Here is a 17,850-nt window from a genome sequence, read left to right as displayed (position 1 = left end):
GGTATTGCAGTGAAGAAACCTGTCAGTCACCCATAACAAGTGATCAAATTTAGTATCATTAGAAATTTGGCAAACTGACATGTGCCTCTTGAAGTAATGCAATGAGTAGTAGTCAACATTACTTGTATAGTATTTTTGTCAAAACTGTTTTAGCATGAACCTAATTAATTATAAGGAAGCAATTAGAAAAAAATCAAAATCGTGGGACATTCTATAAAACAGCTAGTCCAAACTCTTCAAAAATATCAACAGGCAACAGGGCTATTCTAGATTAAAGGAGACTAAAGAAACATGACAACCAAATGCAATATGTGATTCTTGATTGGATCCTGTATTAAAAAATTAAACAGCTATAGAGAACATTTTGGGGGTAATTGAGAATATTTTTTAAATTCTTGAGTATGATAGTAATGCAGCATTAAAGGAGACTATCCTTGTTCTGAGGACAAATGTACTGATATATTTAGAGGTAAAGTGTCATGATGTCTCTAAATTTCACATAGTTCAGAAGACAAAGTGTATATAGATATATGGGAAAATGTGGTAAAATGTTATTAGTTATTTAATCTAGGTGAAGGATAGATAGTTGTTCATATGCTGTTTTACTACTTTCTCTAGGTTTAAAATTTTTCAAAATAAAAAGTTTAAAATAAATTATATATATAATTATACATATATATGTGTGTGTGTTCATGTTCCCCAGGCCTCCTCTGGACCTCTCCCCAGAGTTGCTGAATCAGAATCTCTAGGTAATGGGGCTTGGGATTCTGCATGGTAAATGGCTCTCCCGAGACTCTAATGCAATTGGTCTATATTTGGGAAGCATTGCTCTAGAAGAGCATTCTTCTCTATTAAAATTTTGTATGATTTGTGTGTATGTTTGAGTGTGCGCGCGCACGTGTTCTGTTCTCATAAGAACATTTATTACTCTCTCACAGAGTCCTCCAGGGGAAAAGGTAGAAAGGTAGGATGATTTACAGGTGACATTATCTATCAGTGCTGCCAAACTTTTCCTCATGACCCTTTGTTCTACTGACCTTTTTCACTGCTCAAGACTGATTATTTCTTGTAAACAGAGTTGTCTGGATCACTAGTTCTCAAACTTGGCTGCCAGTTAGGATCACTTAGGAACTCTTAAAATTTTCAGTGCCTAAGCCTTAGATCAGTTAAATCAGAATTTCTGGGGTGACATGGATGTATTCTTTAATGCTCCCTACAGGATTCCAGTGTCCCTGGTCTAGAGCAAAAGCCAGCCTCTGGTGGCCCCTAACTAAGTGTGTTAGGATCCCAGTACAAACTGCCTGCTTAGCAAACTTGGTCACGTACTCTGGTGTATATATGTACATTGACTTGAAAGGAACCTTTTGTATGTTTCTGTCACTAATCAGCCTTTTCATTTACTAAGTCACCTCCCAGACCTAGTAAAAAAGGGGATTTAAAAAGATGCACATTTCATTTTCTGGTCACAGAAATTTGAACTCTGTTTATAGAAATTTGTGGGGGGAAAAAAATTTTAGAGAGAAGTAACTTTAACTATGGTGGCATAAATGTTTATAAAGTTAATTTTTTAAAATTTGGCTTTGGGGAATTCTAAAACCATCTATAGCTATGCCTAGCTCAAGATTAGTCACAATTCCCACTGCCAATTGAGTTAATCTGAATTAATTTGTGTTTGAGTGTGTATATGGGGATATAGCTGGGAAGTGGTGATAGAATCCTATCAGAGCTAAAAGGAATCCTAACAGTCCTTCCCCACTACAATCATTTCTTCCTCAGAGAAGATGGTTTGTTCAGCACCTACCTGTCTTCTAGTTCTACTCATTTCTGTCACTCTTGGGGCAAAATTTAGATAGGCCACCAAACCTTGGTTTGAAAGCACTGCTTTAATTCAGTGTCCTTATCTGACAAATACAGAAACAGGCAGAGGAAAGCAAGTTGTCCAAGACTGTACAGAGAGCGGCATATTTCTGTACATGTATTTGTATACACACACATATACAAAGCTCTTCTGGGAGGAGAGAATACATTGGGGCTGTCATGGAATCATCTTGACCACCATAGAGTCTAATAACTTCACAAAGCTTGTAATTATGTAGCACAATGGCAGGGTGGAGAGTAGGGCCCTGGTTCCTGGTGTGAGTGTTGTTCTGTTACCTGCCACCAGAGGGCATGAACTATGATTAGATTCTAGATCTTTTGATCTGCATTTAAATCCAGAGCTTCATCAGGTCATTGTTTAAACAGCTGTACCCTAATTTATTCAGTAGTTTTTTCATCTTGAGAGCACCTGGAAACTCTTTATAACTTGTTCCATATTAGTATTTTTAAGGGAAGCAGAACACTTGTAGCATGCTTACGTTTAGAATTAAAGAGACCTGGCTTTGTAATATTAGCCACTTACTAGTTCAGTTGTGCGGTAAGTTGCTTTGCTTTGACTTTTAACCTTGAGTTTCAACTACCAGGTCATTAATAAACTGCCACAAATGGTTTTTGTGAGGATTAAATGTAATAACATGGTAAAACATCCATCAATTCCTGGCACCCATTTAATAAATGGAGATATTTTTGCTTTGTTCAATAAAACTCTCATAGAGCTTAGAGTTGGAAAATGCATACACATTACAAGGGGAAAAAAGGAAATTCAAGCAGTGTTAAAAGCTAAGGATAAATAAGAAGGAAGCAGGATTAAGAGGCTATTTTAGGTAGATAGTCTAGGAATGCCTCTCTGAGGAGCTGAGATTTCAACAAAAAACTATTTGAGGAAAAGGAAAGGTGTTTGAAGCAAAGAGACACAGGTTAGTGTGTTTGAGCAACAGAAAGACCAGTGAATAATGATAGATGTGTTAGGAGAAGTAAGCAAGTTCCAGATCATATAAGTTGTGTTAACATGCATAAAAGAATTTAGATTTATTTTGTGCTGTGGGATACGAGCATAAGAGTGATGTGATAGGAGATATATATATATATATATATATATATATATATATATATATATTTTTTTTTTTTTTTTTTTAATGAACATTCTGGCTGCTATGTGGAGAGCAGACAGTAGGAGGCAAAAGTAGAAATAGTCTGGTTAGAAGTCTGTTACAAAAGTCTAGGCAAAGTCTTCCTGTGGCTTAGAACAAGTTTGGAGGAGATAGCAAAATCAAGAATTCTGTTTTAGACTTACTCATTTGGCAATCTCTTGGTGTCCACATAGAGCTATAGGATAAGGCAATTTGGAAATATGAGCATGAAACTCAGAGCAGAGGTTTGGGCTGGAGACAGTTATTATATGACAAAAAGAGAGTGGGGACCAAGAAATGACCTGTCTTTTTCCTTGTAAGCACCCCAGGCCATTGTTTACTTTGAGGAGACCCTCAAATTGTTGTTTTTATTCTTCACTTCCTGCTTTCACAAATTTATGACTCCAACATTTTTTTTTTTTTTTTTTTTTTTTTACTGAGAGTACGGAAGGGTCGTGTGAAGAAATATTTGAAGATATTAATGTGATGAAGGCTCTGGAGACAGAGGAGTTGGGTTTAAATCCTACCTCTACTATTTTCTAATTTAGTAATCTTGGATATTTTATTTAATTTCTCTACTCTCAGTTTTTTCGTCTATAATAATAATAACACTAGCCAGCATTTATCTAACAATTATTAGATACCAGGCAATATTTTAAGTCCTTTGCATGTATTAACCTATTTTAATCCTTAGAACAACCCATTGAGGTAATAAGTATTCTTATCCCACTTTATCATGAAGGAAATTAAAGCCAGAGGGAGGATTTGCAATTTGCCAAAAGTTACACACCAAGTAAGTATCCGCTGGATTTGAATCAAGGCAGCCTCGCTCCACTATTTCTCTCCTAATTCACAGAATTGTTGTAATGGTTAAATGAGATAACCCACTTGAAGTGCTTAGCACGTGGAGCCTGGAACATAATGTATGCGTAATCAGTGTTTTCTTTGAGAGGCAACATAGAACCAGATGAAAAGTCCTGAGGCTCCAGCCTGACTTCAGGAACAACGTACATGACCATGAACTAGTTTCTTAGGCTCTCTGGACTTCAGTTTTGTCATCTGTAATATAAAACCTTCATACTATATGGCCTCTGAGGTCACTTTAAATGTTAAAATTCTATCTGTGACCTCCTACCCAAGACAGATTATGGATACATTTGAGTTTGGGAGGGGGGTCCCCACATCACCTCAGAGTGTGGGAAATAAGGTACCTCAGTAATTCTTTGGGTTGGTAATTTTTCTTTTTGCCCTTCTACTTTTGAAGAAGCTTGCTAGGAGGTACTGAAACAATAGTTCAGAACCATGAAATCTGGGGTGAGACATCATATATTGGAATTTGTCTCTACCACTTACTACCTTGGACAAGTTACTTGTCTTGAGTTTCTGTTTCATCATCCGCAAACTAGGAATAACAATAGTGCATACCTCACAGTATTATTTCAAATATACAGTAAGAAATTACATATAAAATATTAGCTATTAGAAGGGTTCCCAGAGCTGAGAGGATTTTTTTTTTTTTTTTTAGCTTTTCAAGTTCCAGATGAGGTAGAGGCACCTGAGTAACCTGTTCCTAAAAAATGGAATTGGGTGTTAAATGGTGAAGCACTCTAGTTGTTGGGAACTAAGGACCCGAATCTGAATTTTCTAATTGTGCAAGCATTCCTTACTACTTCCCTCTTTTACCAAGGTGTAGGGAGCATTTTTCTAGAACAGTTGTCCCTTGCTTTGCTTTATCCATAGGTGTATTGAACCACTCATGACAAATATGATCTAGGTTCGGTTTGCTTCAGCCGTACCCTACCTAAGGAGAGTTGTTTTCCCCACACACACACATACGAGGCCCGAACCAGAATTTCTGGAGAAATTTATTTTTTTTTCTTTTAACTGGTAAAAAGAGTAGTAGTTAAGACTCTTTGAACTACAAGTGACAAATTCAACTCAAACCAGATTTGAGGAGGGGTAAAGAAGGATACAGGAGTTACTGACTTGTATAACTGAGAAACCTAAGGCCTGATGTTAGCATTTGGATGCAGGATTTCAGACACTCTGATGTCTCTCCATCTCTTGCTCGCCCTTGGCTTTATTCTCAGTTATATTCTTCATATAGCAAATCTACAAACATCTTTCTAGCCATCCTCTCAGAGAAAGAAACGCTCTCTCCTCCAATATACATATATCAGAAAACAGTTGACCCAACTTGGGACATACATGCTCATATGCTCATTCTTGGTCTAAGGGAATCTGATACTCTTAAATGCCATTATTTTCCATTCCGTGACTGGGCAGTTAGAGTCATATGACAGACATTCCCAACAAATCACATAGAATTAGGGTGGGTTGTTTTCCAAAAGGAAAAAGTAAGTGATAGCAGTTTTAGATTAAGTGATAAGAATGTCCACGTTGCTATCAGCATCCTTGATGTAAGTGACTTTGGGAAGCTTGACGTAGCCTAGCCAGCTTTGAGACTAAAAGTTTATTTAAATCATATGGGTGATAACGCTCTTCTTTTTTCATTTTCTTCTCTCTTCTCCCTTCTTCCCGTTTAATTTAATTGTAGTTATTAATCAGTACTTAATCCCAAAAGCTGATTTTTCTTTTTTCATTTTACATGCATACTAATAGTTTAACATAGTGTTTAAGAGTATGAGCTCAAGGGTAAGATCGCCTGGGTTTTGGTCCTATCTTTGTTATTTACTCACTTTGAAATCTTAAGAAGTTTGCTTTATACCTCATTTCTCATCTATAAATTGAAGATAATACCTACTTCACCAGGTAGATATTAGTAGTGGAAAGTAATTGGTGCAGTGTCTTGTGTACAGTAAAGTGCTGAATAATATCAGATACTATTGTTATTTCCAACTCTGCAGCTTTGGAGCAACCTAGTGGTTCTTTTGTCAAGAACAGGAAATCTGCAGTAGTTTGGGAAACTATCCAAAAGCACTAGATTTTGGTATCTCAGGACAGAGAGTTGAAGCTAGATTGAAAGAAGTACTTGGATACTTGGAGCTTTTTTTTTTTTTTTTCCTTTACTAATTAGAAGACCTACTACAGTAACAGTAATCTTTTTTTTACAATTTCTTAATTAAGTGGTGCATTCCTCTTTGCTTTTTCTTGCTGAATGACAATGTACAATTAACCTCTCTAGGCTTCTTTTTCCTCTTTTGTAAAAATATTTTCAGATAGGATGATCTCTTACATCTTCATCATTGCCTGATCCTAAGTTGTTTAAGTTAAAATAAATATCAAAAAGTGTTTTGTACTTTGTGTGTGTGTGTGTGTGTGTGTGTGTGTGTGTGTGTGTGTGTGAAAAAGAGGGTATACAAACTAGGGTGAAGAGCAAGAACGAGCGAGCAAGAGAGAGAGAGAAACAGTGAATTAGTTTATATTGACGTAAACCAAAAAGATTTACTCGTGAATTGGGTTTTATCAGTTGACATAATTGGTTTCTTCTTAAGAAATTATTAAGAAGAATAACTTTCACACTCTACTGTTTAGATCATTTCTAATTTGTTAATTCTATCTCACATCTATTTTGGATTTTTCAAGGAAAACTTTTTAGGCATTATAATATATAATTGGTAATACTTATCTTGGAGTCACGAAACTTGGTTGGGGACTTTGTTCCACTACTTACTTTGCAACATTACACTTGGGCAAGTTATATTCCCTCTGTGTGCCTCATTTCTTCATCTGTCTAATGAGGCATTTCTTCTGTTTAACCTTTAAGTCCTTTCCTAACAATCTATGATTCCGTAACTTATCACAGCATAGGTTGTGGCAGGAGTAGCTGGATTCCAAAGGGAAAACTTAATATCACCATTCCCTTTAAAACATATTTTTTATCTGTTGCTCATTATGTTTGCTACAGGATTTCGGCTGAATGCCTCCTCTTGGCCCATGTTCCTTTTGAAGACGCTAAATGGAGCAGAGATGGCTCCCATCAGGATTTTCCATAAGGTACAGTGTCCCTCAGATACCACCAACTCCAAACTGCTTAAGGTCAAATGCTTACATTCTTTCAAATACTAAGCCTCTAATGTCTATATGTTTATGGTCTGAGGATACCTTCTCAGAAACTAGTTCAGCAGAAGGATTTTTTGGTACCTTTTGAAAGAACAATTATGCCTAGAGGAACATTAGATTATAAATTAGGATTCCTGAATTTTGGATCCCAGCTCTGCCAATAATAAGCTATATCCTTTTAACCTCATATATAAAAAAGTGGGATTTTATCTGCCTCACAGAGTAAAAATGTGTTTACTAGTAAAACATGTAAAATATGATATAAATCTAAAGGAGCTGGTTTTATTACAGATCTTGGAGTTTTATAAGGTCCATATGCTAAACAGAAAGAAAGGAGATGATTTTTTGAGTGCCTATAGTATGTTTGGAGTTTATATGCACTACCCCATTTAATATCCACAGTTAACTTTCTGAAACAAGAATTATTATTTCTATTTAATAGTTAAGGAAACAAATACTTTCAAATAAGCAGCTTGCACAAGATCACATGGCCAATAAGTGGTGGAACAGAGATCCAAAACCTGTATTCATTCTTCCTTGTTTCTCAAGTGATGAGGCATCAGTCTGCTCTCAGTTGATTTCTTTAATGAGATTAGAGTTACTGTAAAGGGTTGTGCTGCTATTAAAGTCTAAATCCTGAGAGTACTCTGGTTCCCAGAATATAGTCTACTGGGCAACTTAAAAACTCTTTCACTGCAGAATATCTCAAAATGTTGAGCAGAGATTCAACAAATGTTCTTTTAAATGCTTTGCTGAGCTTACTAGAGAGTAATAACACTCTCCAGAGGCCAAAATAAAGAAGGCAAACCAGAGTGTTAAGTCTATGTACTGAACCCGCAGGCGTTTTAAGGGGCTTTGCCAGTCTTACTTTCCAAGAATCTTGTCTTTTAATAGCCACAATAGGATAGGAGGTTAGGCTTTGGGCCCAGGCAAGCCAGGGCATGGACCTGAGACTGCCACATACAAAACCAGATCAGATCCTTCATATGTTTACTCCTTTAACATAATAGTGAAAAGGCTGTTATGTTGATGAGGAAGAGTCTTTGCCTGGCTTTGGAAAGGGGTGGGAAGAGAGACATCTCCTCCATAAAATAATCTTCCCAATGACAGTTCAGGGGTCAGATATAGTACCTGTGTTATCTAAGAACTCCAGAGTTGTATGGAGATATTTCTGAATGTCTGGCAGAAGCAAACCCAAAACCTCTCTAGAGGATTTTATTGCTTTCAACCCCAATGTCATAGAAGTCCCAAAAGTAAAGTACCACTGAAGATGAGTACTCGATTCAGAACTATAGAGCCCTCAAAACAAATCCAACATAGTGGGACATCAGTGGACACAATAAACAATAATATTATTTTTAAATGAGAAAAGTATAAAATTCTATTTTTAAAATACATTTGAAAAAATCAAATTGAACGTCTAGAAATGAAACTTAACCATTAAAATTAAAAATAGGTATACAAGCAACTTAGACATAGATGAAGAATTAACTGAAAGACTTGTAAGAAATTTCTCTAGAATGCAGCACAGAGCGATAAAGAAATGGAAAATATTAAAGAAAAAAGAATAATATTGGAAGGTCCAATGATGCTGAACATGAAATCCAGAAATACTTATCTTAGAAAGAATGAAAAAGAGTCAACATTTGAAAAGATAATGATAATTTTCCAGAGTGTACAATAAAGACAAATATATACCTTAAAACATTGTGGTATAACTAAAGTCAAAAGAAAACATCTAAGCAAGTAATCACACAGAATACCTTCGATAGAATTAAAGTTAGGCTGTCAGCACATTTCTTGACAGCAGCAGTACAAGCCAAAGATTACAGAATATCTTTGAAGTACTGAGGAAAATTAGTTGTCCACTTAGAATTTATATCTAGTTAGACTATTATTTCATAATGAATATAAAATCAAGACATTTTCAAACAAACTAATATAAGTAGATACTAACATATCTGTTGAAAGAACAACTGAAGAATATATTTCAGGAAGAAGATAATTGAATTCATAAAGGAAGAAAAGATGCAAGAAGTGTTAGGGAAGGATTGGTTAACATTTAGGTAAAGCTAATCAAGCATTGCCTAAAACTGCATAAATGAGTTATAATAACAAAAGTGATTAATCAGTATAACCATGTGGAATAAATTATCAAACATTTACAAATATAAAGAACAATCTGGTGATGGGTTGAGGGGATGTGGGTTGAGGGGCTGGGAGAAAGGGGTGAAGGATTAAAGAAGTACAAATTAGTAGTTAATAGATGGTCACGGAGGTGGGGAACATGGCACAGGGAATGCAGTTAGCATTAATGTAATAGCTAGGTGGAGAGCCAGAAGAGAGAAAGAGCAACCAGGGGAATTGTTTTATAAACTATATAAATGTCTAACCAATGTATTATATACTTGAAATTAATAATAAAACTTTTTAAAAACAAAAAAAAATCAAACACTTATTAACTCAAGTTAAATATTCTAAGGCTCTCGTATTGTTTGAGACTAGAGATAAAAATGAGTTTTAGACGTATATCAGCTATACAGTTACAATCTTAAGGGGATCCGCTAAAAGACTATAAATAGAATGGGTAACATCTGAATCAATGGAGAGGGAAAAGGGAAGCAAATTCAGTCAGTTGTAAAGGAGAAAAAGAACCTTAAAAAACCAAGTAAAATAGAAATATAGGAAATATAATAATTATAATAAACTTAAATATATCGATTACCACAAGAAATAAGCTTAAACTCATCAGTCTAGTCAGACATAGATTGTTAACTCTAGCTACATGCTATTTAAAGGAGACCCTGCTAAAGTATGATGCAAAAATTTTGAAAGTAAAAGAACATAAAAGATATACCAGGAAAACCTAAGCTGCTGTTACTATGCTGAAGTTAGACAAAGCAGACTTTGATGCCAAAAAAACATTAAAGCAGTCATTATCTAATATATATATGCAATATATATACAACTATATACATAATATATAGTTTTATATATATCATATATATATACATGCCTTACTGTTAAATTGTACACCTGAAACTTACTGAGTTTTGTTAACCAATGTCACGATAATAAAAAATTAATTAATTTTTTAAAAAGATACCATTTATGACAGCAAAAAATTATAATACGTCTAGTAAAAAAAATGTTAGTAAAAAGCTGGAGATATTTATAGAGTGCATTTTAAAATCTGTATTAAAGAAGAAATCTACATTAAAGAATACTTAACAAATAGAAAATGCTATTATGTTTTGGTTGGGAAGGCTCAATATCATATATACAAGTTATTCCCAAATTAATTTATAAATTCACTGGGATTCCAGTCAAAATCCAAATAGAGTTTTTCTGTGGAACTTGAAAAGCTGATTATAAAATTCACATGAAAGATCAAGGAGGAAAAAAAATAGCCAAAACAGTTTTGGAGAGTGACAAAGTAAAGAGACCTTTTCTTCCAAATATCCATTTAATAAGATTATTATTGGTACAGGACCAGACAGTAAAACCAGGGGAACAGAATAGAATGTACAACACTTATTCATTACACTGCAAATCGGTTGGGGAGTAAAAAGAACACCCTACCGATGTACAATGTTACAACTACTTTGGAGGGCAACTTAATGTTTAATAAAGCAGGAGAGGTATATATCTGTCCTATAACCCAGCAATTTTACTCCTAGAAACCCACCTACATGTGTACAAAGGAATAAGTGCAAGAATGATCATTAAAACTCTTTTGAAATAGTAAACAATTGGAAAAACCTTAAATGTCCATCAAAAGAAAATGAATAAATTATGATGTAGACATATAATGGAGTACCATTAGCAGTTAAAATGAACTGGAGCTAAATTTGTCAACATGGAAAATTTCAAAAACACAATGTTGAGCAAACAAGTTATAGAATATTTACAATATAATACTATTTATATAAAAGTTTTAAATAAGCAAATAGATATGTACATATAAAGTATAAAAGCATGTGTAGGGAATGGGACAGGAGGGCACAAAAGGGGATTCAACTTTATCTGTTACCTTTTATTTCTTTTTAAAAAAACCTGAAGCAAAAATGTCACAACGTTAGGATTAATAGAGTAATACTTTGGTATACTTTGAAATTCATTTAAAAGAAAGACTAACTCTCCATTATAAATCTTACCTTAGGGGTCCCTTTTTAATCATCCAAATGAGGTAGCAGTCTTTTGGCATACATAGCCTCTCTCTTGCCTCTAGGTCTATATATTTCTTTTCTCATCTAGGAACCACCATCACCTTCCCACAACTTCTTCAAAATGGGAATGAAGTTAGAAGCTGTGGACAGGAAGAACCCTCATTTCATATGCCCAGCCACTATTGGGGAGGTGCGGGGCTCAGAAGTGCTTGTCACTTTTGATGGGTGGCGAGGGGCCTTTGACTACTGGTGCCGCTTCGACTCCCGGGACATCTTCCCTGTGGGCTGGTGTTCCTTGACTGGAGACAACCTACAGCCACCTGGTACTAAAGGTAAAGGCCCATCTATGAGCTCTAGAAATCAGGACCCAAATTGTTAATAGAAATTACTTATATTTCTCATGGTCATCATATCTTCACTAATAAACCTCACTAGGAGGCAGAGGAGGAGCAAGGGCCAGCAACTTAGGTAAAAACCGAAGTCTATCCTAGAGTCATCAGAAACAGTAAAAACAAAATATCAAATGAAGCTGGATGTGAAGTTTGTGATAAAGTAAAAATTTATTGCTTTAAATATCTTGGTTTATTCTCAGGCAACTAGTTTCTCACCTTCTGACTTTTGTTCCTAACCCATTTCACAGTTTGAGGAGTGTCATTTTCAAGGTAAACATCTTGTGCGGGTCATAGGGGCTTTTATATGAGTTGGAGTAGCATTGTGTTATAAAAATACTTGAAAAGCACTGTAGCAGAATGGAAAAAGCATGAGTTTCAAAGTAAGATAGACTTAGGTTGCAGTTCCACCTCTGCCTTTTACCAGCTGTGTGGCTTTGGGTAGTTAGCTCACCTCTCTAAATCTCAGATTCCTCATCTGTAAAAGAATACTGCCTTTATAAAGTTATGGTGAGGAATAATTGATATTATATGGGTGGATTACTCACATAATATCTGGCAAATAGCAAGTGCTAAACAAATTTTTTTATTGTATTACTGCTACTATTATAGTTATTAGGTACTATATTTATTACAATTACACTATATTATTACTGTATTACATATTATAACATGCTATTATGCTATTATAAAAATAACCACTACCAAAGGGCAAATATATATATTCTTCCATGTGGTACCAGAATAGTTCCACAGAGTTATTGAACAGTAAATTATATTTTTAATGATGACGTTGAAGATTATCCAGGATAGAGTTTGAGATAGCTGCTCTTAATAAAGGAAATAATATGAATCTCAACCCCTTAAGTCTAAAAGTAGTGATGAAGCTGAGGAAAGTCACCCTTCATATTGTCTGTAGGTATCTTTTAAACACCTGTTGAATTCATTCATTCAATTAGCCATCTATTTATTGAGCACCTGATTTTGAACCAAACTGAGGATATAGTAGTTTTAAAAAAAAACTGAGCAGCATTCCTGCCCTCATGGTACTTCATTCTAATGGGATGAGATAGTAAACATTTAAATCAAGAAATAAATGAGGTGATTTCAGATAGACAATATTTCCTAAGGAAGTAAAATATGATAAAATACCAATAGTAAAGATGTGATTATGAAGGAAGATTTTTAACAGCTTTAGTGAAGTATAATTAAAGTAAAAAAAAAAAAGTATATATTTAAAGTATACAATTTATAAGTTTTGACATATGTATGCATTCATGAAACCATTACCACATTCAAGATAATGAACATATCCATCATCCCCCAAAGTTTTCTTGTTCCCCTTTGTGGAGGGGGAGCTTCTTTAGATACAATTTCTTTTCACGAAAATCTTTCTGAAGAAGTGATATTTGAATTGAATGATAAGAAGGAGCCATTCAAAGAAAGCGAATTCCACGCAGGCAGCTGAGATGCACACACTGAGAATGACCACTCTGACTCCTGCACTATGTGAGGGGAAGAATGGCACAATCATGTAGGACCTTGGAAGCCAGAATGAGAATTTAGATTTTATTGCAAACATAGTAGGAAATCATTAAAAGGTACTATATAGGGGAGTGACAAAATCTGATTTATTTTTTTAAATCACTTGCACTTGAATCCAGTATACAAAAGAATACTTTAACTCAATGAATAAAAAAGACAAATAACCCAGTTGGAAAAATGGGCAAAGGATTTGAATAGACTTTTCTCCAAAGATCTACAAATAGCTGATAAGCACTTAAAAAAACTGTCAGCATCATTAGTCAATAGAGAAATGCAAATCAACACCACAAGGAGACACCATTTCACATATATGGGTATGGCTATAATCAAAAGAGACAGTAACAAGTATGACAAGAATGTGGAGAAATTAGAACACTTGTACATTGCTATTAAGGCTATAAAATGTTGCGGCCACATTAGGAACAGTTTGGAAGTTATTCAAAATGTTAAACATAGAGTTGCCTGTCACCCAGCAATTTCACTCATGGGTATATACCCAAGAAAATATAAAACATACATCCACTCAAAAATATATCATGAATGTTCAGGGTAGCCTTGGTCATAACAGCCAAAAGTTAAAATAACCCAAATGTTTGTTTTCTGTTGAATAGATAAATAAAATATGGTATATTCATATGAAATGTTTTTTGGTAATAAAAAGGAGTAAAGTGCCAATATATGCTACAACATACATGAACCTTAAAAGCATTATGCTAAGTGAAAAAAGCCAGTCACAAAAGACCACAGGTTGTATGATTGCATGTATACAAAATGTCCAGAATAGGCAAAAACAGAGACAAAAATAGGTTAGTGGTTGTCAGGTGCTGGGGTGGGAGAAGGGAAATGGGGAATGACTGCTAAAAGATACAGGGTTTCTTTTGCGGATGATGAATATGTTTTTAAAATTAAATAGCGATGATGTTTGCACAACTTTGTGAATCTAGTAAAAGCACTGAATTGTATACTTTAAAAGAGTGGGTGTTTAAATTATATGTCAATGAAGCTGTTTTTTTTTAAATCACTTGGGTTGCTCTGTGGGGAATGGGTTGTGCCATGGTATCTATGGACAAGGAAGAAAAAAGGATGACTTGGATTAGGTTGGTGGCACTGAAGTGGAGGGAACTTGATGAGGGGTGAGGAAAATAAGGCACACTTCCTGTGTAAGGAAAGTGCTGCTCCTCTATATGCTTCAAGAAACAAGTGCCTTGGGGTTGGTATGCGAAGTCCATTGTCAGCCCTCTGCAAGCCCTGTGGAAACAGCAAGAAAAGAAGTGATAGTGGAGTCATTTTTGTTTACTCAGGATTGAAACAGGGTAAGCCTTGTCAATCCAGGCTAGGATCAGTTAGTAGGTTTGTTTTCTCACTTTCCTGCCTAGAGAACTATGTTACTTTGATCAGTAAATCTCTTAGAGCAGTTAGGCAGTTCTCAGAGCCAGGAGAGCTGAGAGTCTTTGCGTCCAGGAATTGCTAGACATGCATTCCTTTCTGACTGCACACACGCTGATAAGAAATATGACTCACTACATGGTTGATGCTTCCAGAGGTATTTGCTGCCTGTTTTCTCCTCCTCTCCTGTGTGTCTCTGGAGATCTTAGAGTTTTAACAGAGATGATCAGAAGAACCAGGCCCAAAAGGTATAGAGAGACCTTCTTACAGTTTGCATTTCCAGACCAGGTCCTGCGGTCATCATTTCAGCAGCCAGGTTGTTTCCTCCAACAATTCCCTCCTTCCTCACCCCATACCCTTAGTGGGTTCTGTAATGTAGCTTTCAGTAATGGCAGAACTTCAGCCATCTCAGTGTCCTGGCTCAGAAGCAAATGATGCATTGTGAAAAAAATGTGGTTACTCAGTTCATTTCACAAAACAAGATGTTCTCTGTGTGTGAGTCTGTTCTGTTTCTAATCATACTATCTCCTCCTTTTCTTACTGTCTCCTTCTTTTCTACCTTCTGGTTATTAGTGTGCATATGTTAGATAATACCAAGTGTTTCTTGCTCGCAGTAAGTAGTAAAAAAAAAAAAACAATATTCATTTAGTGTTCTTTTACATGCATTATTTCATTTTATCTTCCTGGTAACGGGCTAGATGTAATTATTTTCAGATACATTTTATCTATGAGAAAGTAAAGTTCAGAGACTTAAGTGACTTTGTTCTGTTGATATCTGAGTCTACAGGGCGAGACCATGGAGATCTTTCATTAGGACCAGATATCAGTGTTACCACTTTGAGCCATATTGCCTTCACACATGTCTGCCCTATACTTTCCCCCATTCTCCTTTGGGCTCTCTTCAAAGCTTCACTTGAGACACTGAGTTTTGGCTTCCAGGTTCTTACATGGAATAGGAAAGAAGCAGTATAGTGTCATATCAGAACACTGAATTGGGATCTAATCCCAACTGGGCCACAAACTTATTTTATGTCTTTGAGCAAGTCGATCCGAATGTGAGAGGTCGAATTAGATGATTTTTACGGGTCCATCATCCCCTATAATACTGTATAGTTTTGGAGGAATGGGTAACAAGTGACTCCTGTGACTCCTACTTGATTCCAGATCCATCACTCTCCTCCCACCTAGCTCAGCTCTCCTCCCACATAAGACTCTGCCTCTCTAAGGGGACTCCTGCTTCCCAGCTGTTTCTCCTTTACTAAATCAGATGTCTTAGCTCCTCAACTCCTGGGGCCAAGCCGACTTTGATAGATAGCAAATACCAAGCTTGCAACTAATCCAGGGTACCTGATTGTAAAATCATTTTTTTTTTTTTTAGCTCACTTTGTATGTGTGTGGCTTAAAATTGAAACAGAGGCATGACTTTTTAAATTTAAAAGCCACATAAAAAGTTCAGTTCCTTGGTATAACTATAATGCTAATTAGGGCTTTAGCCATCATAATAATCCACTTAACTCCCCCTTTCTCTGATTTCAGCCTGGGCAAGCCAGTTTCAGATTTTAGCTTGACTACCTATATAATTTTACAACAGTAAGAGAACATGAGATCCAAGCTACTTCATGTTTATATTTGTACTATAAATTAATCTATTGCATTCTGGATTATACATCAGTCTTTTGCAACTTAATATAATGTAAGCTGGGTCTGGCGGCAGTCTATATGCTGATACAAATGTAGGAGTCCAGTAGAAGTGCTGAGCATACATGTCAAAGTAAGTGGTCAGTCAGCCAGGCCTCTTTTACCCTTTCAGTCTACTCTTTCTACCTTGTCACTGTACAAAGAGAAAACTTCAAAATCTGACTCAGTGCTGTGGTTGATGTGCAAGAATATCACCATGGTCTGGAGAGTAAGAATTTGATGCTTAAAAACAAAACTTCCAGAATGTCTCTTCTTTTTTTAATGTGAAACATTTAAAAACATTTCCCTTACTTTATGGGTGGGCTCTTTCTGTTATAAAACTACATAGGAAACTAAACTATAATCACTTTGGAATTCTGGGTCATAAATAAGATTACACTGTAGTTCTAAACTAGGTAGGAAAAACTAGGGTAGAGGCAAGAATAACACAACCAGGGTTAACCGTAGGTTGTAGCGTATAGGTCAGCCAAGGGACTGTCTGATTTTCTTCAGCCAGCCAGCCAGTCATTCATTCAGGTCCTAACTATTAAGTCATGACTAAGTGCTGGTCATCGAGTCAGTTCAATGGGAATTCTGCCTTTAGAGTTTACAGTTTTGTGAGCATATAGACCAATAGAGAATTACAACTTTTCAATAATAAAGTACAAAAGGTCCCCTAACCTAGATTGGAGGATTGGAAGTTGGAGGTCAGGGAAGGCTTTCAAATGAAGTGACATCTAAACCTGAAGAATGGGGAGGGAGAGAAAGGTTTCTAACTAGCAGTGGGAACAGATGAGTGAAGGTCCGAGATTTAAAAAAAAAAAAAAAAAAAGTATAGTTGAGGAACTCAGAAATGTTTAAATGATTAGATTGTAGGGTGTAAGGAGAGGAGTGGAAAGAGATAATCATGGAGAAGGTCGCACAGGCAATGCTTGCCTTTAGACCATTTAAGAATTTGATTCTTTACCCTAAGAGCAGTAAGGGCTATTGAATGGACTTTGATTAGTGGCCAGATTTGGTTTAGAAGAACTGGTAGCAGTAAACGGATGGGTGGCTTCCAGAAACTGGAGGCAGAGATATAAATTAACAAGCTGTTATAATATTCCAGATGAAAGAGAGAATTGAGGCAGTGGCATTGTAGTGAAAAGGTTAAGATCAGGGAGGGGAGACATGTTCTTTGAATAAAGGGGCCGAAAAGTAAGTTCTTAAAGTTTATTTGAGCACCTATCACAGCTATTTTATTTATTTACCAAATGACACGGCAACATGTAAAGTAATGCTAATTTTTCAGTATAAGTATTAATAAGGAAGCTAAAATTTTTTCTTTCTGCCATGCCTAGGAATTTAGGATTTATTTCTACCTGGAGTCTTTGTTAAGTTGAACTAATGTATTAATTTCATCTTTATATCCCTGCTTGGCATCTAGTAGTTATTTAATACTATCTGTTGAGTAAGATCATGCTATATTTTCTGATTTCATTTCTATTCATTATTAATGAAAGCCGTTATTTATGTAATTATAAAAGTGAGAGTGCTACTGCAATTTTAATAGATTATAAGTTATTTGAACTAATGTTCTATTTTTTTAATCTTAGAAACCTTATGGCCATAAATAAGAGTGGCAAGGGGGACTCATCTTAAGAGGCTCATCTC

At 35.6% G+C, this 17,850-nt stretch overlaps 1 protein-coding gene across 18 annotated transcripts in view; it reads left to right on the top strand.

Moving 5' to 3' along the window:
- Positions 1-17,850, top strand: part of SCMH1 (Scm polycomb group protein homolog 1) — a 140,580-nt gene that overhangs the window by 69,817 nt on the left and 52,913 nt on the right. For 17 of the 18 annotated variants that reach the window (XM_036232603.1, XM_036232600.1, XM_016140010.2 and 14 more), the window contains 2 exons: positions 6,877-6,965; positions 11,289-11,532. In XM_036232603.1, the coding sequence (XP_036088496.1) occupies positions 6,877-6,965; positions 11,289-11,532 (333 nt within the window). Of the gene's footprint in view, positions 1-703; positions 750-6,876; positions 6,966-11,288; positions 11,533-17,850 lie in introns of all 18 variants that reach the window. The other variant, XM_016140025.2, reaches the window with a different exon arrangement.

The sequence above is a fragment of the Rousettus aegyptiacus genome, unplaced genomic scaffold (genome assembly GCF_014176215.1).
Source record: "Rousettus aegyptiacus isolate mRouAeg1 unplaced genomic scaffold, mRouAeg1.p scaffold_m13_p_1, whole genome shotgun sequence".
NCBI classification, from domain to species: Eukaryota; Metazoa; Chordata; class Mammalia; order Chiroptera; family Pteropodidae; genus Rousettus; species Rousettus aegyptiacus.
The sequence above is the reverse complement of the archived record's forward strand: the minus strand, read 5'-3'. Positions and strand labels throughout refer to the sequence as shown.